We start from the raw sequence: 19,118 nt of genomic DNA on the forward strand, positions 1-19,118 counted from the left end.
AAAACCGAAGGCTGATAACCAAAGTAAGGCTCGAGTATCTTTCCTGAGGCTACTGCATAATGATGAAAACACCACATCTCAAAGCACGTATGGCAGAAAGCCTAGTACTGCTCTTCAAACTGCTGTAGATAAACTGGTGGATTTAAAATAACCAGCCCCTTCATCTGTTGGGACACAGTAGACCTTTAGAGTGCATCAAATGTAGTGTGTGTTCTAGAATGAAGAGCTTTGTGCTGCTACAAGGCAGAGCTGACAGCTCCTGTTTCAAAGCTATCTTTAATGCAAAACCAAGAAACATTCTCAATTGTATCCATTACAATAAAGATGCTGGATGATAAAGTCTGCTACCTAAATCATTTCAGTCATGTATCGGAAATCAAATCCCTATAAGCCTGAATGCACACAAAATGCAAATCTCTCTGAATTGCCTCTAAAATATGCACGTTTATATAGATCTTCACTTTCAAATACAAGGTGTCATTGTGAGCTCCCTGCTGAGCCAGGTGTAACCTGAGTGCAGGGAAATGCTGACTTGGAAAGACCTTGACAAAGAGCCCGGCCTTGCAAATGTTTGTTCTCATGAGCCCTTCCACAGGCCAACAGGCTGTGTGAGAACTACTCTCAGGAGAAATTATTCCATATTAAACATTGTACTAATAACATTAGAGAGTATGCTACTGTCTCCAGCTAGCTTGAGAATATTTGCATTGTATAGGCAAATCCTAAGTGTTTGATGGATTAGGTTAAGAATTGGTAATGGCTTGCAAAACTAACCCTGAGTTCATTTGTAAAGTCATTTATTGAGATGTTAATAATGTCCCATCTCCACACAGAGAAAGGGGGACTATCCCTTTGCATCACCATGCACACTGCTTTCACATGTGGAGAAAGGCTTGGGGGACATGGCTGCATCTTGCTGAAAACAAGGAAGCCGCTAGTAGAAGTTTTGGGTATTGGATCTGGCCCAAAATACTTCACCTTTTGGAGATTTTTGTTGAATGAAAGTTGTTCATTCAAAGACACTGTGCATTTCTAAACTAACTGAAAACTGAAGTTTGAAAAAATTTACAGGGTATTCAGAGTATGATGTTGTGAAGGAAGGAACAGTAAACTGCAAACAAACTGTAAGTTCTCATTTGAGGTTATTTCATTCAAATATTAACACTATACTTTATAAAGGACATATGGGGCTAGCATATGTTTACATCAAAAGCGGTGCCACGCATCAAACAGAAGCAGAACTGTTTCAGAGTCATTGTAATATACATTATCCAGACACACTACAGCTGGACAGATTTGTGAAAGTGAGAGGCATAGGAGAGAGTTGGTTCTAGTTATTATAGGTGTAATTTAAAAAAAATTAAATAGTAGTGCTATGTGTGGGCTCCATTCTCCTGCCTTCCCTCCTTCCCCATTTTCTTACATCCATCACATCCTCTTTCCCTGAATGGATTTCTTCATCACTGATTCTATTGTCCCATGATGGAATGGAACAGAAAAAAGGTTACCAGATCATTTTTCTAAATCACTCATCTGGTCTGGTGAAAACTCAAAAACTTGAGAGACTTTAAATACACTTAAATGCTATGAAAGAGCAATCTGGTTCTATTTAAAAAAAAAAAAAAAAAGTGTGCTACCAAATTGGCCAAGCACCTCAATTCATTTGAATTAAGGATAATTGTTGCAGCCTTTCTCATTCTCTGCCTGAGAATGAGAGAGGCTATTTTCAATGTTATGTTTTTTTTAAAAAAGGTACAGAGCCAGGTTGGTTGATTGATCTTCATTGCTTTCTCCTGGAGCATTTGGAGAAAAGCTAAACCAGGGAACAATATGCTTTGATACTCCCCGCACATTCCAAGATTTAGTCAAACAGTGAGCTTTGATAAACTTATCCTGCTTCTTGGCTTTGTTCAGCCTACTGGAAAAGTAAAGGAACATAAGCAAAGGCCTGCCGAGCCACATTCCCTCCGGAGGCCTCTCCAGGGGCCTCTTTCCCACTGACAAACACAGACTCATGTGCAGCATGCCTAAGTGCTTAGGGGCTTCTAAATGTGTTTCTCCGCATTTAGGGAGTGAAGATAATCACTCAGAATATCAAATATCCTAATGGTTATTAGAAAGGAGCATACCTGAAAAACAACAAAGACACAGATTTGGAAAGTTACAGTTTGTGACAATCTGTTATTGAATTCTCATCTGGCTAATTTTTGCTTTTCAGCAAAGTTTTGCATAAACTCCTACCTCTTCCAGCCTCTGTCCTTTATCAAGAATGGTGCAGCTTGTATTATTAGGATATTCTTAGTATGTTAGTGTGTTTGTGGGAGTCAGAAACCTCAAGCAGTAAATTCACATACTTGATAACCAGAAGCTGAAAAACAGCTTTAGCCGTTGTGAGGGAAATTACTCATTGCCACAAAAAGAAAACTGTTTAAGCACTGTTTGTCTAACATGAAAGTAGAGCTACCTGCACCAGATGGATTCCTCAAGAATAATAATACTTAGAAAGGGAAGAGGTTGTAATAAGTATGGAAAACTTATTGCAGTCACTAGAAACATTAATCAAATCTCAGTCACTGGTTTCAGAGTGGAATCCAGACTCCCAGCGCCACTAAACCTTCCAGAGAAATAAAACTAGTTACACTTCAGCATTTCTAGACCTTGAGGTTTTTAATCACATACACCATCTTGCTTAACAGTTCATTCACTTAACGCAGGCAAGTTACAAGTTTTTGTAGAAGTGTCTGGAAGCACATCTAGAATGCATTGCCTGTCCACTGTTTTATTTACAGATTTTTTCAATGAAAATCAGTAGCTAATAAATCAAAGCATAATTATACAAACACAAAAATACAGTCATTAACATTTTACTGAATACAAATGATAAGCATAAGGAAATGTACACTCATTGACATGAATTTGTTAGTTTGCTATTAATATATGGTACTGTGAATTGATGGTAATGTAATTAAAAAAAAAAATTAGAGAGCCACTCATGTTTAACATGATCTTATACTGAGATAAATATCTACAGACAGTGGTATGGTCATGTACACTCACATGTGATCATATCAACATAATTAATTTCTTTCTGACAAGGTATCATCATCAAGGTAGTTGAACCTCCTCAACAAAGCTTGTTTTGATCAAGTACCAGATACTACTCTCTAAAGTGTTGGATGATACAGAAACAATCTGTGCAAGTATAGCAGTTTTGATTCAGAAAATTTAAAAAAAAAAGTAGTATTTACAAAGATAACTTTTAAATTCAGTGATTAAATTAAGACTCCAGTCTTCATATTCTAAACACCTAATCATTTAATTTCTGTTCTGTTTTGGCGGTTTGCTCTCCTCTCCCCATTCCTTCTCCCCACCACAAATATTAGCCCATGTTTAAAGTAGACTATCACAATTGAAACTCTTAAAAAAAAAAAACAGTAAGTTTTTTACCTTGTGCCCCCCCCAAAAAAAAAAAGCAGCACTAGAACATTACTGAAAAGATTCCATAAATCCTTCATAATTAAGGAAAGTTCCAGGAGCAAAAATTAATTATACGAATTGTAGAACTTGGGAGGAGAAACAGGGGAAAGAGGAGATATTTATCCCTTGCCATTTTTTTGTTTGTTTGTTCTTTTCTGAACTTCATTTACAAAAAGCTCCTGGTGCTTCTTCCAATGTTTCCACACCTCCTTTCTCTGGCACATATGGTTTAATATACAAACAATTTAAAGAAAATGTCAAATTCAAATTCCCACCATAAGTAATTCCACTCTTATGAAAACTGGTGGGTTTTTAGCTATTTCAAAACTAGCCCTGCCTGGCTAACCATTTGGTTAGGACTGAGGTTAAGCAAGAGATTCTTACAAAAATTTGGTATTCTATTTCAGCCTTGTATGAAATTTATAGAAATTAAATCTCAGGTAAAGCCTTTCCACTGATATCATTCCTTTTTCATATATCATACTACCCATGAGTTATAACTGTGTAGGCTGTGCGAGAAACAGAATCATTTGAGCTTTTCTTTGTTTTCCAGGGTTTAAATCAGGGGTTGTCGATACTGTCTCTTTTTGCTTCCATCTTGTTTTTCAGAATTCCAACTCATTTGGTGAAAGAGCTCATCATTTTACCTCCTTGTTGAAGCTGGTCTTTTCACATTGGTCAGCTTTGGAAAGTCAGAATACTGAGTGCTTCTCTAGGTCAGACTGGTACTAATTTGAGTATGGAGTGGAACCAAGCTGTTTTGATGTGGAATTTGGACTGATTTATTCTCATGCTGGGTTGAAGACCTAGCCATCTCAGATGGTTCAGGAAACAGGGTGGGGAGTGGTAGCCATTTCCATGCCAGAGTCTCTTAACAGCAAAAATACAGAAGAGAAACAGAGAGAATGAAAAAAAGACTTGTGGTTGAGTGAAGAGAATTTCCATGTCCGTGAGTGGTGGTATTGTTCACTGAATTTGTCACAGTTGACAGAGAAGTGGAACTTGCTGAAGAATAGTTTGAAGGTGATGGACTTGTTCCAGCGGGATCACAGTAGATCTAGAATGTGGAGAGGGGGAAACAAAAAGGTTTTTATTGCCTTTTTTTTTTTTTAAATCACAAGACAAATTACTAGTAATAACGTGTAGCAACACTCAGTCACAATACTCAGATACAATACACACAAATGCTCGTGTCTCTCATTGTGCAGTTAAGGACAAAGACAATTTGAATTGTACACGTGGGATTTGTTAAAGAAATAAATCTAATATTTTTCTAAATGTTTTTACACAACTATCACTTTATCAAAACCTCTAAAATAGAAGATAAGTAGGTTTTAAAAAACCTCACACAGACACAAACAAATAAACAAAGCAAACGTAGAGCTATGCAGATATACAAAGACTAATCTTAGGATAAGAAAGACCTTCAACCAACTGCGTGAACTGCAGTCTGCCTTTGCAGGCTAAGCCACAGAAATAAGCAAACAATGGTCAAGAGTCTACTGATACTGTTTGTGAGACTGGTTTGTGGATTCCTTTCAAGGAAGGTGGGGCTCATGTGAGTAGATTTAATATTTCAGTCTCTCTTACATTGCTGCGGTAGACTGAACTGCTGAAGTTAGAACAATGAAACCATACTGATTAAATCAGAACCTATCACCATGCTAGAACGTACAAAAAAAAAAAAGTGCAGCAGGAAGACCACAGAATATTAGCAAGTTTTTAAAAATGCTGACAGAAAGCAAAATTAAAAAAAAAATACTGATTTTCCCTCATAACTCTGCATGACAGGAACAGAACGAAAACCTACACTAGGTTTCCTATACATGCACAAGAAGACTTTCAAAGATAAGCTAAAGTGTTCCTTTATTCCAGTGAAAAAATCATGTGACACACAAGATGAAAAACAAGAGCAGGAATCACATATCTGCTCCCCAGAAATGAGCACAGTACAGAAAGCTTGGCTTCGGTTCTGTGGCAGCAAACTTGCGTTATACCAAAGCATTCTGGTAAGCCCTTAGAGTTAATTAAAGTAAAAACTACTTCCTTTTTTTTTTTTTTTTAAACAAGTTCACTTAATAAATAATACTCTCCACAAAGGAGTCCTAATTTTCAGGTATTTCTAGTGCTGCTGAGAAAACAGATTTTCTTTAGCAGAAAAAAAAAAAGAAATTTGTCCCTCAATACTGAAGCCATGAAGTTAATGTTAAATTTATTAGAAAATTGCATAAGAATTTTCTTTCAGTACATTCTACTAAAAAAAAGCATACCATAGACAATGTAAGGATGGTGTAAAGCTTCTGGTAGTTACGGGTTTTGGCAACCAGCACCATGCTGGAAGCAATTTAGAACTGCAGGATAAAAATCGCTGTGTGGAAGTTTCTGTTGAAACCAGTCCGAAAGTGATCAATAATGAACTGCAGACTTAATAACCTAAAAGGCAAGTCCCAGCCCACCCTGGAATTTTCCTATGAAGATTCCACAACCATTCCACACTTGGTTATATATTTTAAAAGTTTTCTTAGTTTTAAACAGAAAACCTTTTTTTCTGGATTTGTTTTTGTGTGTGGAAGAGAAAGGGTTTATAGCCAAGTTCCACAACATCATAGTAGATGGGACCCTGGAGATTTTCTTAACGTGAGTGTGATAAATACCAGTAACCCAAGGGGTCTGATCCTACTCTCATCACTGTCAAAGGCAAAACTCCACTGAGCCAACGGAAAAAGGATAATGCCTTTCTTTGCAAACCAAGGGAGAGGGAGAATTAAAACACCTTCCGGCAATCCCTTTGCTGTTTGTATTTCTGATACTGTGTTGTTGACCTTTTTGAAGAGGTGGTCTCTAGGAACAACACGCCGACCCGGACTCTGGGAGCCCCGCTCGGCTTGGTCCCTTAGGGAGAAGCGGATCGCTTCTGCATCCATTACGTTTGCGCCAAGGGCAAGGCTCAGCCAGCGCAGCAGCCAGATGCTGGTGACTTTGCATCGAGCCTCCAAACCTCCCACTCCTGCCGTGAACCGAGCCCCAGGACCGGACCTAAAGCCCAACACGCTCCGTTGGGGGCGGTTCAGACCAGGGACCCGCTGCCCTCTAGCTGTAACGCTCGTGCCTTCCCGGAGCTCTCTCGGATTTGGAGAGATTTTTCTCCCTCTCATCAGCGGGGGGAATGAACGCTCCGCCGCCGCGTACACCTCAGTTCCGCGGCTTTCCTTCGAGGATCCCATGGGAAAAAAAGGCGGCGAACTGCCACTTCATCTTTTTTAATTTGACCGGGCTAAGTCACGACACCGCCCCCGCCATCCCAGGGCGCCGAGCTCGCCCCCGCCGCCCGTCCGCGCCCATCCTATCCCCGCCCCATCCCCCGCCGGGGCTGCCCGGGCTTGCTTCTCTCAAGCCGCCACTGCCCCGGGGCGGAGGAGCCGCCGCCACCCACAGCGGGCTCCGGGATGGCGCACACGGACGGGAGTTTCTCTCCGGAGAAACCCGGCTCTCCGCCGCTCCCGCGGCAGCTGCCGCGGCGGGGAAGCGGAGGGGGGGTCTCAGCGTGACCGCTCTCCCGTGTTTCGCACGGGGGCCGGCGGAGGGGAATCGTCGAGCCGCTCCGGGGCTCACCTGCGTGGGAAGGAGGAGGGCCAGGAGCAGGAGCCCCAGGCCGAGCCGCGCCGCCAGCGCCGTCCCCATGCCCGTCTGATGCTGTCCCGCCGCGATAGTGATGCTGCTCCTCCTGCCGCTGTGGCTGCGAGCGCCAAGGATGCGCCGCTCTGCCGCGCCCGGCTCTTTTATAGCGGAGCGGGCTCCGTGACGCCCCGCCACCGCCTTCCCCCGCCCCCGCCCCATACCTCTGCCCCCGCCCTTCGTGTCCGCCGCCCCACAAGTCGCTGCCTCCCCGTTGGCCCTTGTCCTGCTCCGCTGCGGGCTCCGCTCCCCCTCCCCGGGCTGCCCTGGCAAACCCGGGAGCTCTGTCCCCCCGCCCCTCGTTTGGGTCTTAGAGGCGGTGGTTCCTCTCTGCTGACGGCGCCTTGTTCTGTTATGGAGGGACTGGCACAGGACTGCAGAGGTTGAGCTGCAGTTACTGCCGAGAAAAGCTTATGTGTATAAAAACATCAGGCTTTTTCTATTAAAAAAAAAAAAAATTCCAACCATGAGTGAGAGAAGGAAAGGTAAAAGAGGCTTAAGTGTTTCCAGTGACGGGAGCAGTGGGTGAAAGGTTGAGGACTTAAGATCCCATCTTGTTCAGAGCTGCCTCACCACTAGTTCTCAGATCACTGGTTGCAATTTCAAGCACTCTTTGGATCTGAATATGTTACTACCATTATTCCTTAAAGAAACCTGTGTAACAAGTGGAACTGAAGATTCTTCCAGCTGTAGCCTCTGCGTAGGTGAGGTTCTAGCTTCTGGCACAGTAAATGCTATAGTTATATTGTATCTCCTCCCTTAACTGACTGAAGATATATTATGCCAATGCCTCACCAAATCCATCAAGTGTCTCAGTGTACAGACAAATGAACAAAAACAATCTTGTCCACATTATAAACTACAAAAAAGAGACACCAATGTGCTGACTCTGTTGTCACAAAGCAGTTATTTCTATTTAAAAGATGAGGAAGATGTCCTGTTGGCTCAGACTAATCAACTGATTTCAAAATTGGATAAGTTTTTATTCATCTCAGAACAAAGCGTGAGGGGATATCCAAGTGCAGCACTACATAACTCATTTGCCATCTTTAAGGGCAGGACTGCTTTTGAAGATTTTCCAAGGGCACTGCTAGAACTGAGTCCCAAAGCACAGGAAACATGTCTAGACCGAGTCTCACATTAATTGTTTCAGAATGCCTGACAAAGCTATAGATATTTTTTTTCTTCCCAAGGAATAAAGGAAATTTGTAAGCTGTACCACTCAAGATATCAATCCTTATTCTATACCAAGATGAAAGAGCTTCTGAGAGCTACGCTGTGTGAAGTACTTTTGAAGTAACATTTCCCTCTTTTTTTAATAAATCCCTGATCATAATCAGAGTCCAGTTCCTAAATATTAGAGGCACAGTCTATCTATAGTGTAACTATGGTAACAGTAATCAAATTGAGGGTCTTATGCCTCAGAATATTCATTAGTTATATGCTGAAAGCTGGGAATCAGAAAATGAGTTGTCCTGATCATAGACACAAGGAGAGAAAAAAGGAAACTGTAATGGAGCTAGAATAAGAGAGGGGTGACAAAGCTGAAAACATTCTTATCACTACTTTTCCTTGCAAACACTTTGCTTTAGTAGTCACAGTCAAATGAATCACAAACAGGGGAGAAGGTCACCCTTTCATTCAATAGACAAGCTTAACACTACACAAGGGTGAAATTCCTTGCGAGGAAAGGCACGTGAATCAGAGCAGTAAAGTGAGGGCTCACACCATCCTGACAACAGATTCCCCGGAGGAGATGTAAAACAAAGGGAATCCAGTTGGGGCTCTAAAATAGCCAAAGAAAAGAATATTCTAGTGTAAAGCTGACAGGGATGGTTTCCATTATTATCTCTCCTGCCTTGTTTGGGGGAAAAGAAAGTGATAAAGCTGTTGCATGATCTCATAGGGATCATAACTGACTTGCAAGTTAAAGTGGCAGCTGAGACACTTTGATGTCAACCCCAGGACAGATAAGAATGAGGGAATAACTGTCAGATGCCCTTTCCCATTCTCTTTAGCTGTGCATCTTGCCTGTGATCTGGAACTGAATCTGTAACAAATTAGGAAGATGCACAGTTCTTGTAAGGTGACATGAACCAACACAACATTATACAAATGATAGTTGTTATTATTATTATTATTATTATATAGTATATTGCACTTTTGGCATTTTAACAAGTTTCAGTGAAAATGAGGATGTCTTTTTGCTAAAAGTAATGTAAAATCTGTTCCTTTATTTAAAAATAAAGAATAATCCAGAGGTTTGAACACATTTGGCAGAAATTATAAATTACTGATATAATAAAACTACGTTAAGTTTGTGTTCTGAGGTGAAAAACAAGCCCTTCTGAAATATTTCTGAAATACTAATGCAGATAGGGAAATGTACTGGCAGCAAGGGAGAAGCACTAGAAATATTTTAAGCTTAAGATTTTCTTTGAAACTTTTGTCATTGAAAATTATAATTATAATGCCTACGCTCTGTTAGATTTATACAACCAAATTCCCCTGCTCTGGAAATCTGCAATGTTCTTGATTCCTCCTGAGCACATAAATCACCTGCACTCCTAATTACAAAATCTCTACCTTTTTTTTTTTTTTTTTCCAGCTGAAGTCTATAATGAAGTCTGCAAAAGATGTACCTGAGCAAAGAGACCGGAATCAAATATATGGATTTTTTTACAAGGCAAGGAAGACTGTGAGTTGAGAACTGTACAAAGTGAAGCACTGCTATCTGGTGGCCAAAAGTCACTTCTGATATTTTTCCATTAGAAAAGACGATATACTCCCTCAAGCAATCAGCTTTTGATAGCAGTGTGCTCTTAGTTTTCATCATGCTGAGATATAGTTTACCAAAGAGAAGGGAGAAAATTATCTCGATCTTTTGAGTTAAATGTAATTCTGTATATTCCACCAGTGACTTTTAAGTTAATTGAACTTTGCAATAGGCACAGCTTTCAATTCAGTGAACAGAAGCGAAACTTGTGCTGTTTTGTGTAATGCATTAGCAAACAAGATTAGCAAAAATGACTGGCAGAAAAAAAAATTGTCTGTAAAAGGAGGCAGAGAAATAGTCTCAGAGACATATAAGTAATGTATTTAAATACATTGCATTAAAATAAGAAGCTTTAGCAAAATAAGTACATTATGTGGAATTAATGAGAAATAATTTTGACTTAACCATTAATTTACTCTTACCTTTTAGATGCCAATCTTGATCCATCTAAAATATTTTAGGACCATCAATTGCCAACGAGAATCACTAGATCCCATGCTCCCCAACCAGCTTTTCACTATCCTTGGTTGGGCACAGACTAGAACTTACTACTCATATATTAGAACTTACTATACTCTGTGGCTCATCTCAGTGTCTTCATCCATTTCAAGCTCATGCTACTGCAGCTCTCAGTACTCACCTGAGTCATATTATGAGTTATTTTAGTTAATATCCATCTGTGAACATACAAATTTATATATTAGAACCTGGTCTTTTTTTTCAAAGGACAGATTTGAAGAGAGAAATCCAGCTTTGCAGTATGCATCAACTAGCCCATATATGCTGATCTAAGCTAGCATCATCAGGTGATATGTTTCCTTTATGTCCATTTTTGGCATATTGATTTTGCCTTGAGAAAAAAGCCAGTATTTTCTAATATATAGGAACACTACCTTTTCATTAGTTAGGCTGGCCCTTCTCTTGCTTGTTTAGTGGAAAGGACCTATCTTGCAGCAGCTCCAGTCATATAATCAAAATTTGCCAGCTATTTTGAAGCATCCTTCCTTACAGTTGCACATTCACTGTCATAGCAGAACAAGACTGAAATACTGACGGGAGTTGGCTGGTTGAAACTGATTTTAGACAACTGTACGAAGCTGTTTGGCACGTGTCTTGGGTAAGAACTTGGAATATACATTGAGGATTGCATTTCCTCTTCCAGTGGAGGGTTGATATTAAAATTACGTTAGTAGAACTTTTAATGGAAGGCATGATTGGTGGTACTGTAAATCTCCACTTGGTAATAAATGTTGATTGGATTCCACTATGCGTGTCTTCCAACATGGGCCTTGCTGCCATGATGCAGAGCCTCATTATACCAGGATCCCAGCAGTGCCACTGTTTCCCTTCTGAGTCTGAGACCAAAAGCATTGGGCTTCTTAGCAGTATACAGTTAGGGAAGTAAACAAAGCCATGATTTCCAGCCATGGAATCATAAGTCTGGAAGTTTGAGCAGAAGTGAAATTGTGATTTCAGAAACAATCTCAAGAAGAAACATGTAAGAGTTGCTGCCTTAATGCCTATGAATCCTTTGACTTCTGGGTAGACTTCCAGGGATGGTGTCAGCCTACACGACTAGGTGTGGCTTCAGATCTGCTTGAAAGCACACCTTTCTCCCTAAGTCAACAAACTCTTAGGTGACATCAATACAAACAAATTAAATGGCAGAAGAGCCTGTTCTTTGGCCTTGAGGCCAACTGACATGTCTAGGCCTGTTGATATTATTAAATTCCCCCAGCCTCCAGAAAATGGAGGCTGAATCTAAACTGCCTGTGGTAGGTAGTTGTCCCTGGCCTGGGCCAACCCCTGAATCATGGTCAGGAACTGTTTGGGATCATGCTACTTGGAATAGACAAAACCAAGACAGGGCTTTCCTTCACTCATGAGGCATAATGTCAGATAACAGGTCTATAGACACGGAGAAGTAAAACTGATCAAAGGTCATTTTTGCATCTTCTGATTTGAGGTAAGTTTAAATACAACTCTCAGAAAAAAATCAGTGAACAGTATTATTCCACGGCCCACAGGACTCCTGTTACTTTTCCAAACTATCTTTGCAGAATATTTCTTTTAACACAAAGTCTTCTTTGCTGCAAATTTATAGTAATGATTTATCGCATTGCACAGTTAAGTACACAGATAATAATATGACCAGATTTGTAACAAAGTGTTTACTGGAACGTATCAAGCACTTTACACTGAGAGGAGAAAGGGAGGGTTGCATGACAGCAGCCATCTACATCTAAGTGAGTCTCCCTGGAAATCCTTGATAGATGATGAAGGGAAACAAGTGCTTCTATGATGTAATTCATCTCATTTCAACACAGAAACAGATTAATCGCATCCGAAGGATGACGACATCTCTTCACTGACTACCACAAGAGTGTTGATGATGAGCTCAGACATTTGCCACTATATTTTCCTGTATTTTGAGGAACAGATTCAGTTCCTTCAACCTTTCTCCCCAGGATTTCTATGCATTTTTGTAATTTTCCTTTGTTTTCTCTCAAATCTGTCTTCATTAGACCACGTTTCCCAAAGCAGCACACTCTGCTTAAGGTGAGAGTTCAGCATTCGACAACTCTGCTGATGCAGCTTAGAAAGAAATTTGTCTTTTTTTTTTTTTTTCTTCATCAGCTTGATAATGTTTGTGGTCTGATGCAATTTTGAGATTATCTCACTCCATGTCTTGAGCAATAGTGCAATGTTAGCACTTTTCCCATCTCCTTAGATTTTTATTCTATCATAAGACTTACTAGTAATTGCAAGTAATGCAACCAAGTTCTTCTCACCATTAGCTTGAGCACTAGCTCTGTAAGCCTGTGATTTCTCCCACTGGATATGATTTTCTGCATTACCTCTCTTACCAATGGATAAAAAGTTAGTTATCCTCATACTATACTGCTACTTCATTGTGCTTCTTTCCCAACAAAAACATACACTGAAAATCTCTGCATACTTATTAGTCATTTAAACCACCACCATTAGTTTATGACTTGATGGGATTTCTTCTACCCTTGACACTTTTCAGCCCTGCAGATGAAGCATTTTTTTTCTGGTAGCAATGGAAGCCTTTATCTTCTTTTGAGAAGTGTTGAACATCTGTACCTTGCAATTTGAATCTAGTATTCTTCTGGTTCCCTTTTTTCTTTATTATTGTTTGCTTGGTTTTGGGTTTTGTGGTTTTGATTGTTTGTTTGTGGCTTTGTTGTTGTTTGTATTTATTTATTTATTTATCTTTATTTGCTGCCTTCTCTTTGCCACTTGACAGGGCAGATTTTTACACACAGTTATCAAAAAATTGTGTATATGAAAAGAGAAGCTACCTTACAGAGGACTCAGTTTCAGAATTCAGTCCTAGTCATGACTGCTCGATAGCATCCTGAAAGGCTTATTCTTTTGTAACATTTTCTAGGTAATTTCGAGTTTGAGTATGGGACAGGCAGAGATAACAAAATAATGAGAATGAACCATCGAGAAATCTGATAAACAGGAAGATATTAAGTTGGAACTGTTTATTTTATAAGCCAAAATAACAGCAAATATTATTAAAATGTATATAAATGGCCAAATTCTAGAAGGTAGATCAGCTCTTCTTCCCATTTCACAATAGAAAAAGGGACTAGTCTAGGATTTGAAAAGATGAACTAATGAAAGCATGTATCGTGTGTCACTAAGAGTGTCCAGACTTCATCTATCTTTTAGATGGTGAACACTGTATCACAGGGTATCCTTAGGAGAGGTGTGGAGCAGGGGTGGTCACACAGTGATGAGAACACGCAGAGTTTAGACAGCTGGTGTTGCAAGGACACACTTCCATAGGAGACAGATCATCCCAGATCTTCCACTGTGCAATTTACACATCTTTTACACCTCTGGAGCTGGACACCATGAAAGGATGAGACAGCCTCGACACCAAGTAATATGATTATTCTGACACTCTATCCCTCCCTATTGTACCTTCATTTACATTATTTCTTTACATATATATATATATCTCAAAGGTGTATTGACACTGACAGATCATTTTTTCTTTCCCAATGCAATAATGTTTTTAAATGCTAATCAAGACAACTTTGTTCCTTAGTCAAAATGGAAGCTGAAGTACTTTGCACAGCCTTTTTCCTGTGTGTATATTGAACTATTTACTGTCAACTAGAGAAGAGAACATTATTTCCTAAATACTAAAGTCATTAATCTGAGGAGAATACAGAGGAAATACAGAAATAAACAAATAATTCAAACTAATTAACATTTGCTCATGGACTATGTAGTTTTATGGCTAATAAATAAGGTTCAAAGAATGACTGCTTAATTGATTGCTCTTCCTTTTTATTTGCCACCCGCTGTTAGCGGTAACTAGATAAATCCTAGAGCAGCAACCAACACCAGCAGAACCTGAGCACATTCACTACAAAATGAATGAAAGTCTCTAAGCTCTTTTTAGGCAACAATATATTAACTTTTCCTACAAAAGAAAATCATGTTTTAGAGAAGTGGCAAACAAGAAAGTGAGGGGGAAACAACCAAACAAATCTCATTGAAAACCTCTCACCAAACTGGGAAAATTAAGAATTAGCAGTGGAACTGCAGAGCCTTTAATTTTAGTGTAGCTGGATTTAATACCAGACTGACTGAAGGAAGTTACTCACTGTTTTCCTCTCATTTGCTTAACCAGTGATGTAACACCAGTTTTCAATGGCAAAGCAGCTATGTATTTCTGGTTTAGGTGGGTCACCCTGCTCTGACTGATTAGGGTGGCCTCTGTTGCTTCTGCAGTGCTAATCAGAGCAGTCTGCACTTCCCACCTCCATATTCTTTCTTCTTATGACTCATTGTGGTCTTCTACTGTAAAAGAGAGCAGGCAGCCAAGAGCCAAATTAGTCAGGTAGTGAAAAGGATAGGAAAAAAAAAGAGAATACTACTTTAGCAAGTGCCTATATCTCCATCACTTAAAAAAATACCAAACAATACCTGAAACTCATCTATCTTACCTTACTCCATTAATTATCCATCTTTAATGTCTAAGATGTGTTTTCAAGGAATAAGTAAGCTGCAGTCAAAGGTGCTTTGCTTCTGGAAAGGGATTCTTTGTGCAGGATGCCAATGCGGCTGCAAGAGAAAATGGACAGAAGTTCATAACGCGGTTGTTATTGCAAGAGGTGAAATGGCAACACAAACACTTGGTAAGTAGAGAGAAACAGAGCCAAGTTTCAGTGTATATAGTGGCTGGATACATTAAAGGTATCCTAAAGAGAATAAGCATACTGTTTTGTAGCAAAAACTGGCACAGTAGACTATATGGGGCAAATGTGTGAGAATGGGTAGTTTAGAGCAGAGTGTCAACTAAAAAGACAGCACTGGAAGGGCTAGAAAGGGATCTTCTTCTGCATGAAAGATTATTTTTCAGAGAGGAGCTTTAGAGAAAGAGATGGTAAGATTATCAAGTCACAGACCTGATGCAAGTAACCAGTTAGAGGAATTGTTTCCGGACTATGGACTAAGAAAAGAGAGCATGTAAGCAGTTACAATAGTTATAATACTGGAGGAGATAAATTAGCAGTCAGGAAACACATTATTCAAATGAATATGGACAAACTTAAAGGTGATGCTCACATGGGGACACTGTGTTTTCCCAGGCAGCATAAATATGCATAAAACACTGTCCAGTTACCTTCTCAGTACACCTTGAAATAAACAGTGCAACTTAAAAGGCATGTAGTCTCAACAATGCAATGCTGAAGCTAAATCTGCAGTGACAAGTAATCTGGCGAGATGTGCATTGCAGAATGTTGGTCAGAGGTACTCACAGTGCTCTAATGGCAGTATGGTGCTCTTTACTTTGAGATGCAATGAGTGTCAGCAGATCTACTGCTGCCACTTCACAGAATTACGGAATATGCCGAGTTGGAAGGGACCCATAAGGATCAAGTCCAACTCCTGGCCCTGCACAGGACCATCCTCAAGAGTTACACCTTATGCCTGAGGGTATTGTCCAAAAGCTTCTTGAACTCTGTCAATCTTGGTGCTGTGACCACTTCCCTGGGGAGTCTGTTCTTGACAGACCTTGCAGGAAAATAAAGGCAACAAAAACCCTAGGCAGTGGGGAGGGAATTCCCAATTACAGAACCCAACATACAGGTCAAAAGCTATTGAGAATTTCCCCTCTGAGTTGCCAAACCTAAAAGACTAGTCTCCTTGTGAGTGAATGTCATAGGGAGTATATGGAAATACACAACATGAAAATTATAAACAAGAGAAGAATTACCCTTCCTAGACAGGAAGGGTAAAAAAAGGAAAAAAAAAAAAGAAGAGAACAGCCCTGGGAAGAAGAATACATCTTGGTCAGACTAATTAAAAAAAATAAAAGTTAGACCACCACTAATCTTCCAGAGATGAATGATCACTGCTTCTCACCAAAGCTGAAACTTTCGACTGTATGATGCTGAGATGTCATATGATTTTAAAAAAAAAAAAATCAAATGACCTGAAAGCAGCTTAAAGAACATTCTTCTCAGAGATAGATATGACCGGTCTGTGGCTGAGCAGAGCCTCTTGTGAAGGAAGCCTGAGCCCGTGGCAGCTTTGAGAGGAGCTTTTCGCTGCCATCTAATGGCAAACTGGGAGAAGAGAAAAATTAACACTGAGGTTTTCACCCTGCCGGAACGTTTTGGTTATAATTACAGCTCCATATAATTAAAGAAGAATTATTGATTATTAACTTTTTTTGCATCTTTTAATTAAAAAAATGCACTTACTGGGTCATGTTGGAAGTTCCCAAGCCCTCACACAACTGTAGTATAAATCTTGTGCTAGGGGTTTCCTGGCCTCTGCACTCTGTGGCATGGAGGCAATCTGACAATAAGATCCACGGGACACAGAAGTTCCTCTTTGGTCCTGGTCTGAATGAATCCTGAAAACAACTGCTCGGTAAGCATCTGCTTTCATGACTGAGACATAATAACATGATGTACCTTCTAACTAATACAACTAGAACAGTCACCCATATAGCTGGACGAGGAAATGAAGCAAGACGTCCCTGTTTGGGGTTGTGCAATGATGAGATAAATCAGATGCATGTTCATGACATCCAAGTCACATTTGCTCTGTGGCTAATTAATTTCTGCTTTTGTAAGATGCCACTTTATCATCATACTTGAAAGTATAAAAGACAGAGTGATTTTAGGCACATTCTTTACCTTGCCTTTCAATATGAAGGTACAATAAAATATATAATGCCTGATTAACCTTTCTTTACTAAGAGTAAGCTAACTTCGCTCTTAGCAACTTTAGATCATGGCTTTTATCCTACATAAGACAAATCGAACTTCAAGAGATCTGAAAAGAATGGGGCATATGGAAAGCTAGGTTTGGAGTGGTTTTCGTTCAATTTTCAGTGTGGAGTTTTTTCCCCCATAGAGGACGTAACATATCTGCTCGGGGATTCCCTACTGTTCTAGATATTAATTTCTGTTCTGACTTACTATATGCCACTATGAATGCAAGAAAGTTATCAACTTTTTTTTTTCCCCTCAGTAAGTATGTATTTTAAGACATATAGGGGGAAAGTGCTAAAAAGTTAGCATTTATATTCCCAATTGAAATTGGTCAGAATCTCTCATAACTGGGCACTGGAACATTCAAAATAAAGACATAAAGACATTCACAGCTTCCTTCCCAGTGAGGTTTCTAGAGAGGGGAAATAGCTTTGCCAATGACTTGCTCCATTACAAAATACCCCTGAGATAAAAAACTCCCATTCAAACATTTTATGACAAATAAAATTAATCAATCACTTATAATGTGCTCATTGCACAGCTGTTGTGCAGCAGTAGCTCCACAGATCACTTTTCAGATTTGCTAATAATCTTCCAAGGGATGATTGATCTGTCAACAGCATTTTAAAACAGAACTGTAAGGCCGAGGAGCTTCTTCATCTGCCAGAATTACCCCGGACCTTGTGCAGCCATTTACGTCAGGGCAAGATGCTGTCAATCTGGCAAGGTTGCATTTTGTACCCATTCTGTTAGGATACAGAGAATTCCCCAAATGCTAAGCAATCAGAGCATTCAGAAGCACCAAGTTTTTGAACACTGAAGAGAAGGAATTACCATCAGTAATTGAGATGGGGAATGAAAGAGAGAGATGTAAAGTGAAGGAAAGAAAGATAAGGGGAAACCCAGGCCACAGTGGGATCAGATTGTCATGGTGGCCAAGCCCTTCAAACTGATCTGCGGTCGGGAAACTAGCATTTCCACCGTTTTCTGTTTCAGGCATGTGGGCGGAGCATGAGGGGCTGAAAACAAAGGGGGGAAAAAATCCCTAGAAAACCGGAAAAAATAAACCGGGAAACAGCTCGGAAGCTTCACAGTGGAGCGGGAGAGCAGCCGTAGCTGGACAGGTCTCCTGGCCGAGGAGGGGGCAGAGGCTGGAGCGCAGGGGGCTCCTGGGGGAGCCCCTCCCGTTCCGGGGCTGGGGAGGGAACAGCAGGGTACCCACCGCCCTCCGCCTTTCTGCCAACCCCCTCCGGCCTCCGCTCCCAAACCGGCGGGCACGGGGAAGAGAAGAGGAGAGACACCGCCAAATATCTAAAGGAGTGCCGCCAAGAAGATGGAGCCGGGCTCCTCTCGGTGGTGCCAACCACTAGGACACGAAGCAATGGCAGAAACTGATGCACAGGAAATTCCACCTGAACATGAGGAAGAACTGCTTGAGTGTGCAGGTGACCGTGCACTGAACAGGTTGCTCAGGAGGCTGTGAGGTCTCCCTCACTGGAGATATTCAGGAACCCTGTGATCACAATCCTGCGCCATGTGCTCTAGGATGGTCCTGCTTGAGCAGGGAGGTAGGACCAGATGACCCACTGTGGTCGCTTCCAACGTGACCCATCCTGTGATCCGGTGAGAGGTACCTCCACTCCCAAACCGATGGGCACAAGGGCGGATAAGTGAGCGGCCCCGGCGCCGCCCGCCCTCCCCGTCCCACCCCGGGTCCGCCAGGCCCCGGCCCCGGCAGAGGGCGCCGAGCCCGGGCTGCGGCGGCTCCGCCTCCGGCCGGCGAGCGGCGGCGCGGGGACGGCAGCGGCGGCGGGGCCTGAGGCGCCCGTGGGATCCAGGTAAGGCCCGCGCCCGCCGGGCCGCCCCTCGGCAGGGCCGGGGCGGGCGCGCCGCGGCTCCGGGGTGGCGGGGCC

The 19,118-nt window shown here is 41.2% G+C and overlaps 2 protein-coding genes and 1 long non-coding RNA gene across 5 annotated transcripts in view; 1 reads left to right on the forward strand and 2 right to left on the reverse strand.

The window, feature by feature from the left end:
• Nucleotides 1–2,648: 2,648 nt before the first annotated feature.
• On the reverse strand, nucleotides 2,649–7,280 carry CD24 (CD24 molecule). Its single transcript, XM_017830559.1, has 2 exons — nucleotides 7,090–7,280; nucleotides 2,649–4,534 (listed from the first exon to the last, which is right to left on the reverse strand). The coding sequence occupies exons 1-2, from the start codon at nucleotides 7,156–7,158 to the stop codon at nucleotides 4,349–4,351; spliced, it is 255 nt and encodes an 84-aa protein (XP_017686048.1). The 5' UTR covers nucleotides 7,159–7,280; the 3' UTR covers nucleotides 2,649–4,348.
• Nucleotides 7,281–13,476: 6,196 nt separating this feature from the next.
• Nucleotides 13,477–18,924, reverse strand: LOC108503727. Of its 3 annotated transcripts, none has more exons than XR_001876901.1 (3): nucleotides 18,840–18,924; nucleotides 14,923–15,040; nucleotides 13,477–14,776 (listed from the first exon to the last, which is right to left on the reverse strand). It is a non-coding gene; the product is annotated as an uncharacterized LOC108503727 (long non-coding RNA). The 3 variants fall into 3 exon arrangements; XR_001876900.1 differs by having other exon boundaries at nucleotides 18,618–18,911; XR_001876903.1 differs by lacking the exon at nucleotides 18,840–18,924 and adding an exon at nucleotides 16,687–18,589.
• Nucleotides 18,925–18,970: 46 nt separating this feature from the next.
• The window catches only part of CUNH6orf203 (chromosome unknown C6orf203 homolog), a 4,265-nt gene continuing 4,117 nt past the window's right edge, over nucleotides 18,971–19,118 (forward strand). The window contains exon 1 of the mRNA XM_017827977.1: nucleotides 18,971–19,043. The gene's annotated coding sequence lies outside the window, so the exon portion shown is untranslated. The remainder of the gene's footprint in view (nucleotides 19,044–19,118) is intronic.

Source organism: Lepidothrix coronata, unplaced genomic scaffold, assembly GCF_001604755.1.
Source record: "Lepidothrix coronata isolate B3197 unplaced genomic scaffold, Lepidothrix_coronata-1.0 Scaffold5, whole genome shotgun sequence".
Lineage (NCBI taxonomy): Eukaryota > Metazoa > Chordata > Aves > Passeriformes > Pipridae > Lepidothrix > Lepidothrix coronata.

What these genes read in the sequence shown, in the direction of transcription:
- CD24 (XM_017830559.1), bottom strand. Translation starts at nt 7,158, where the DNA reads ATGGGGACGGCGCTGGCGGCGCGGCTCGGCCTGGGGCTCCTGCTCCTG. An exon ending in CCCTCCTCCTTCCCACGCAG is followed by an intron (nt 4,535 to 7,089) that starts GTGAGCCCCGGA and finishes TCCACATTCTAG; the next exon opens with ATCTACTGTGATCCCGCTGG.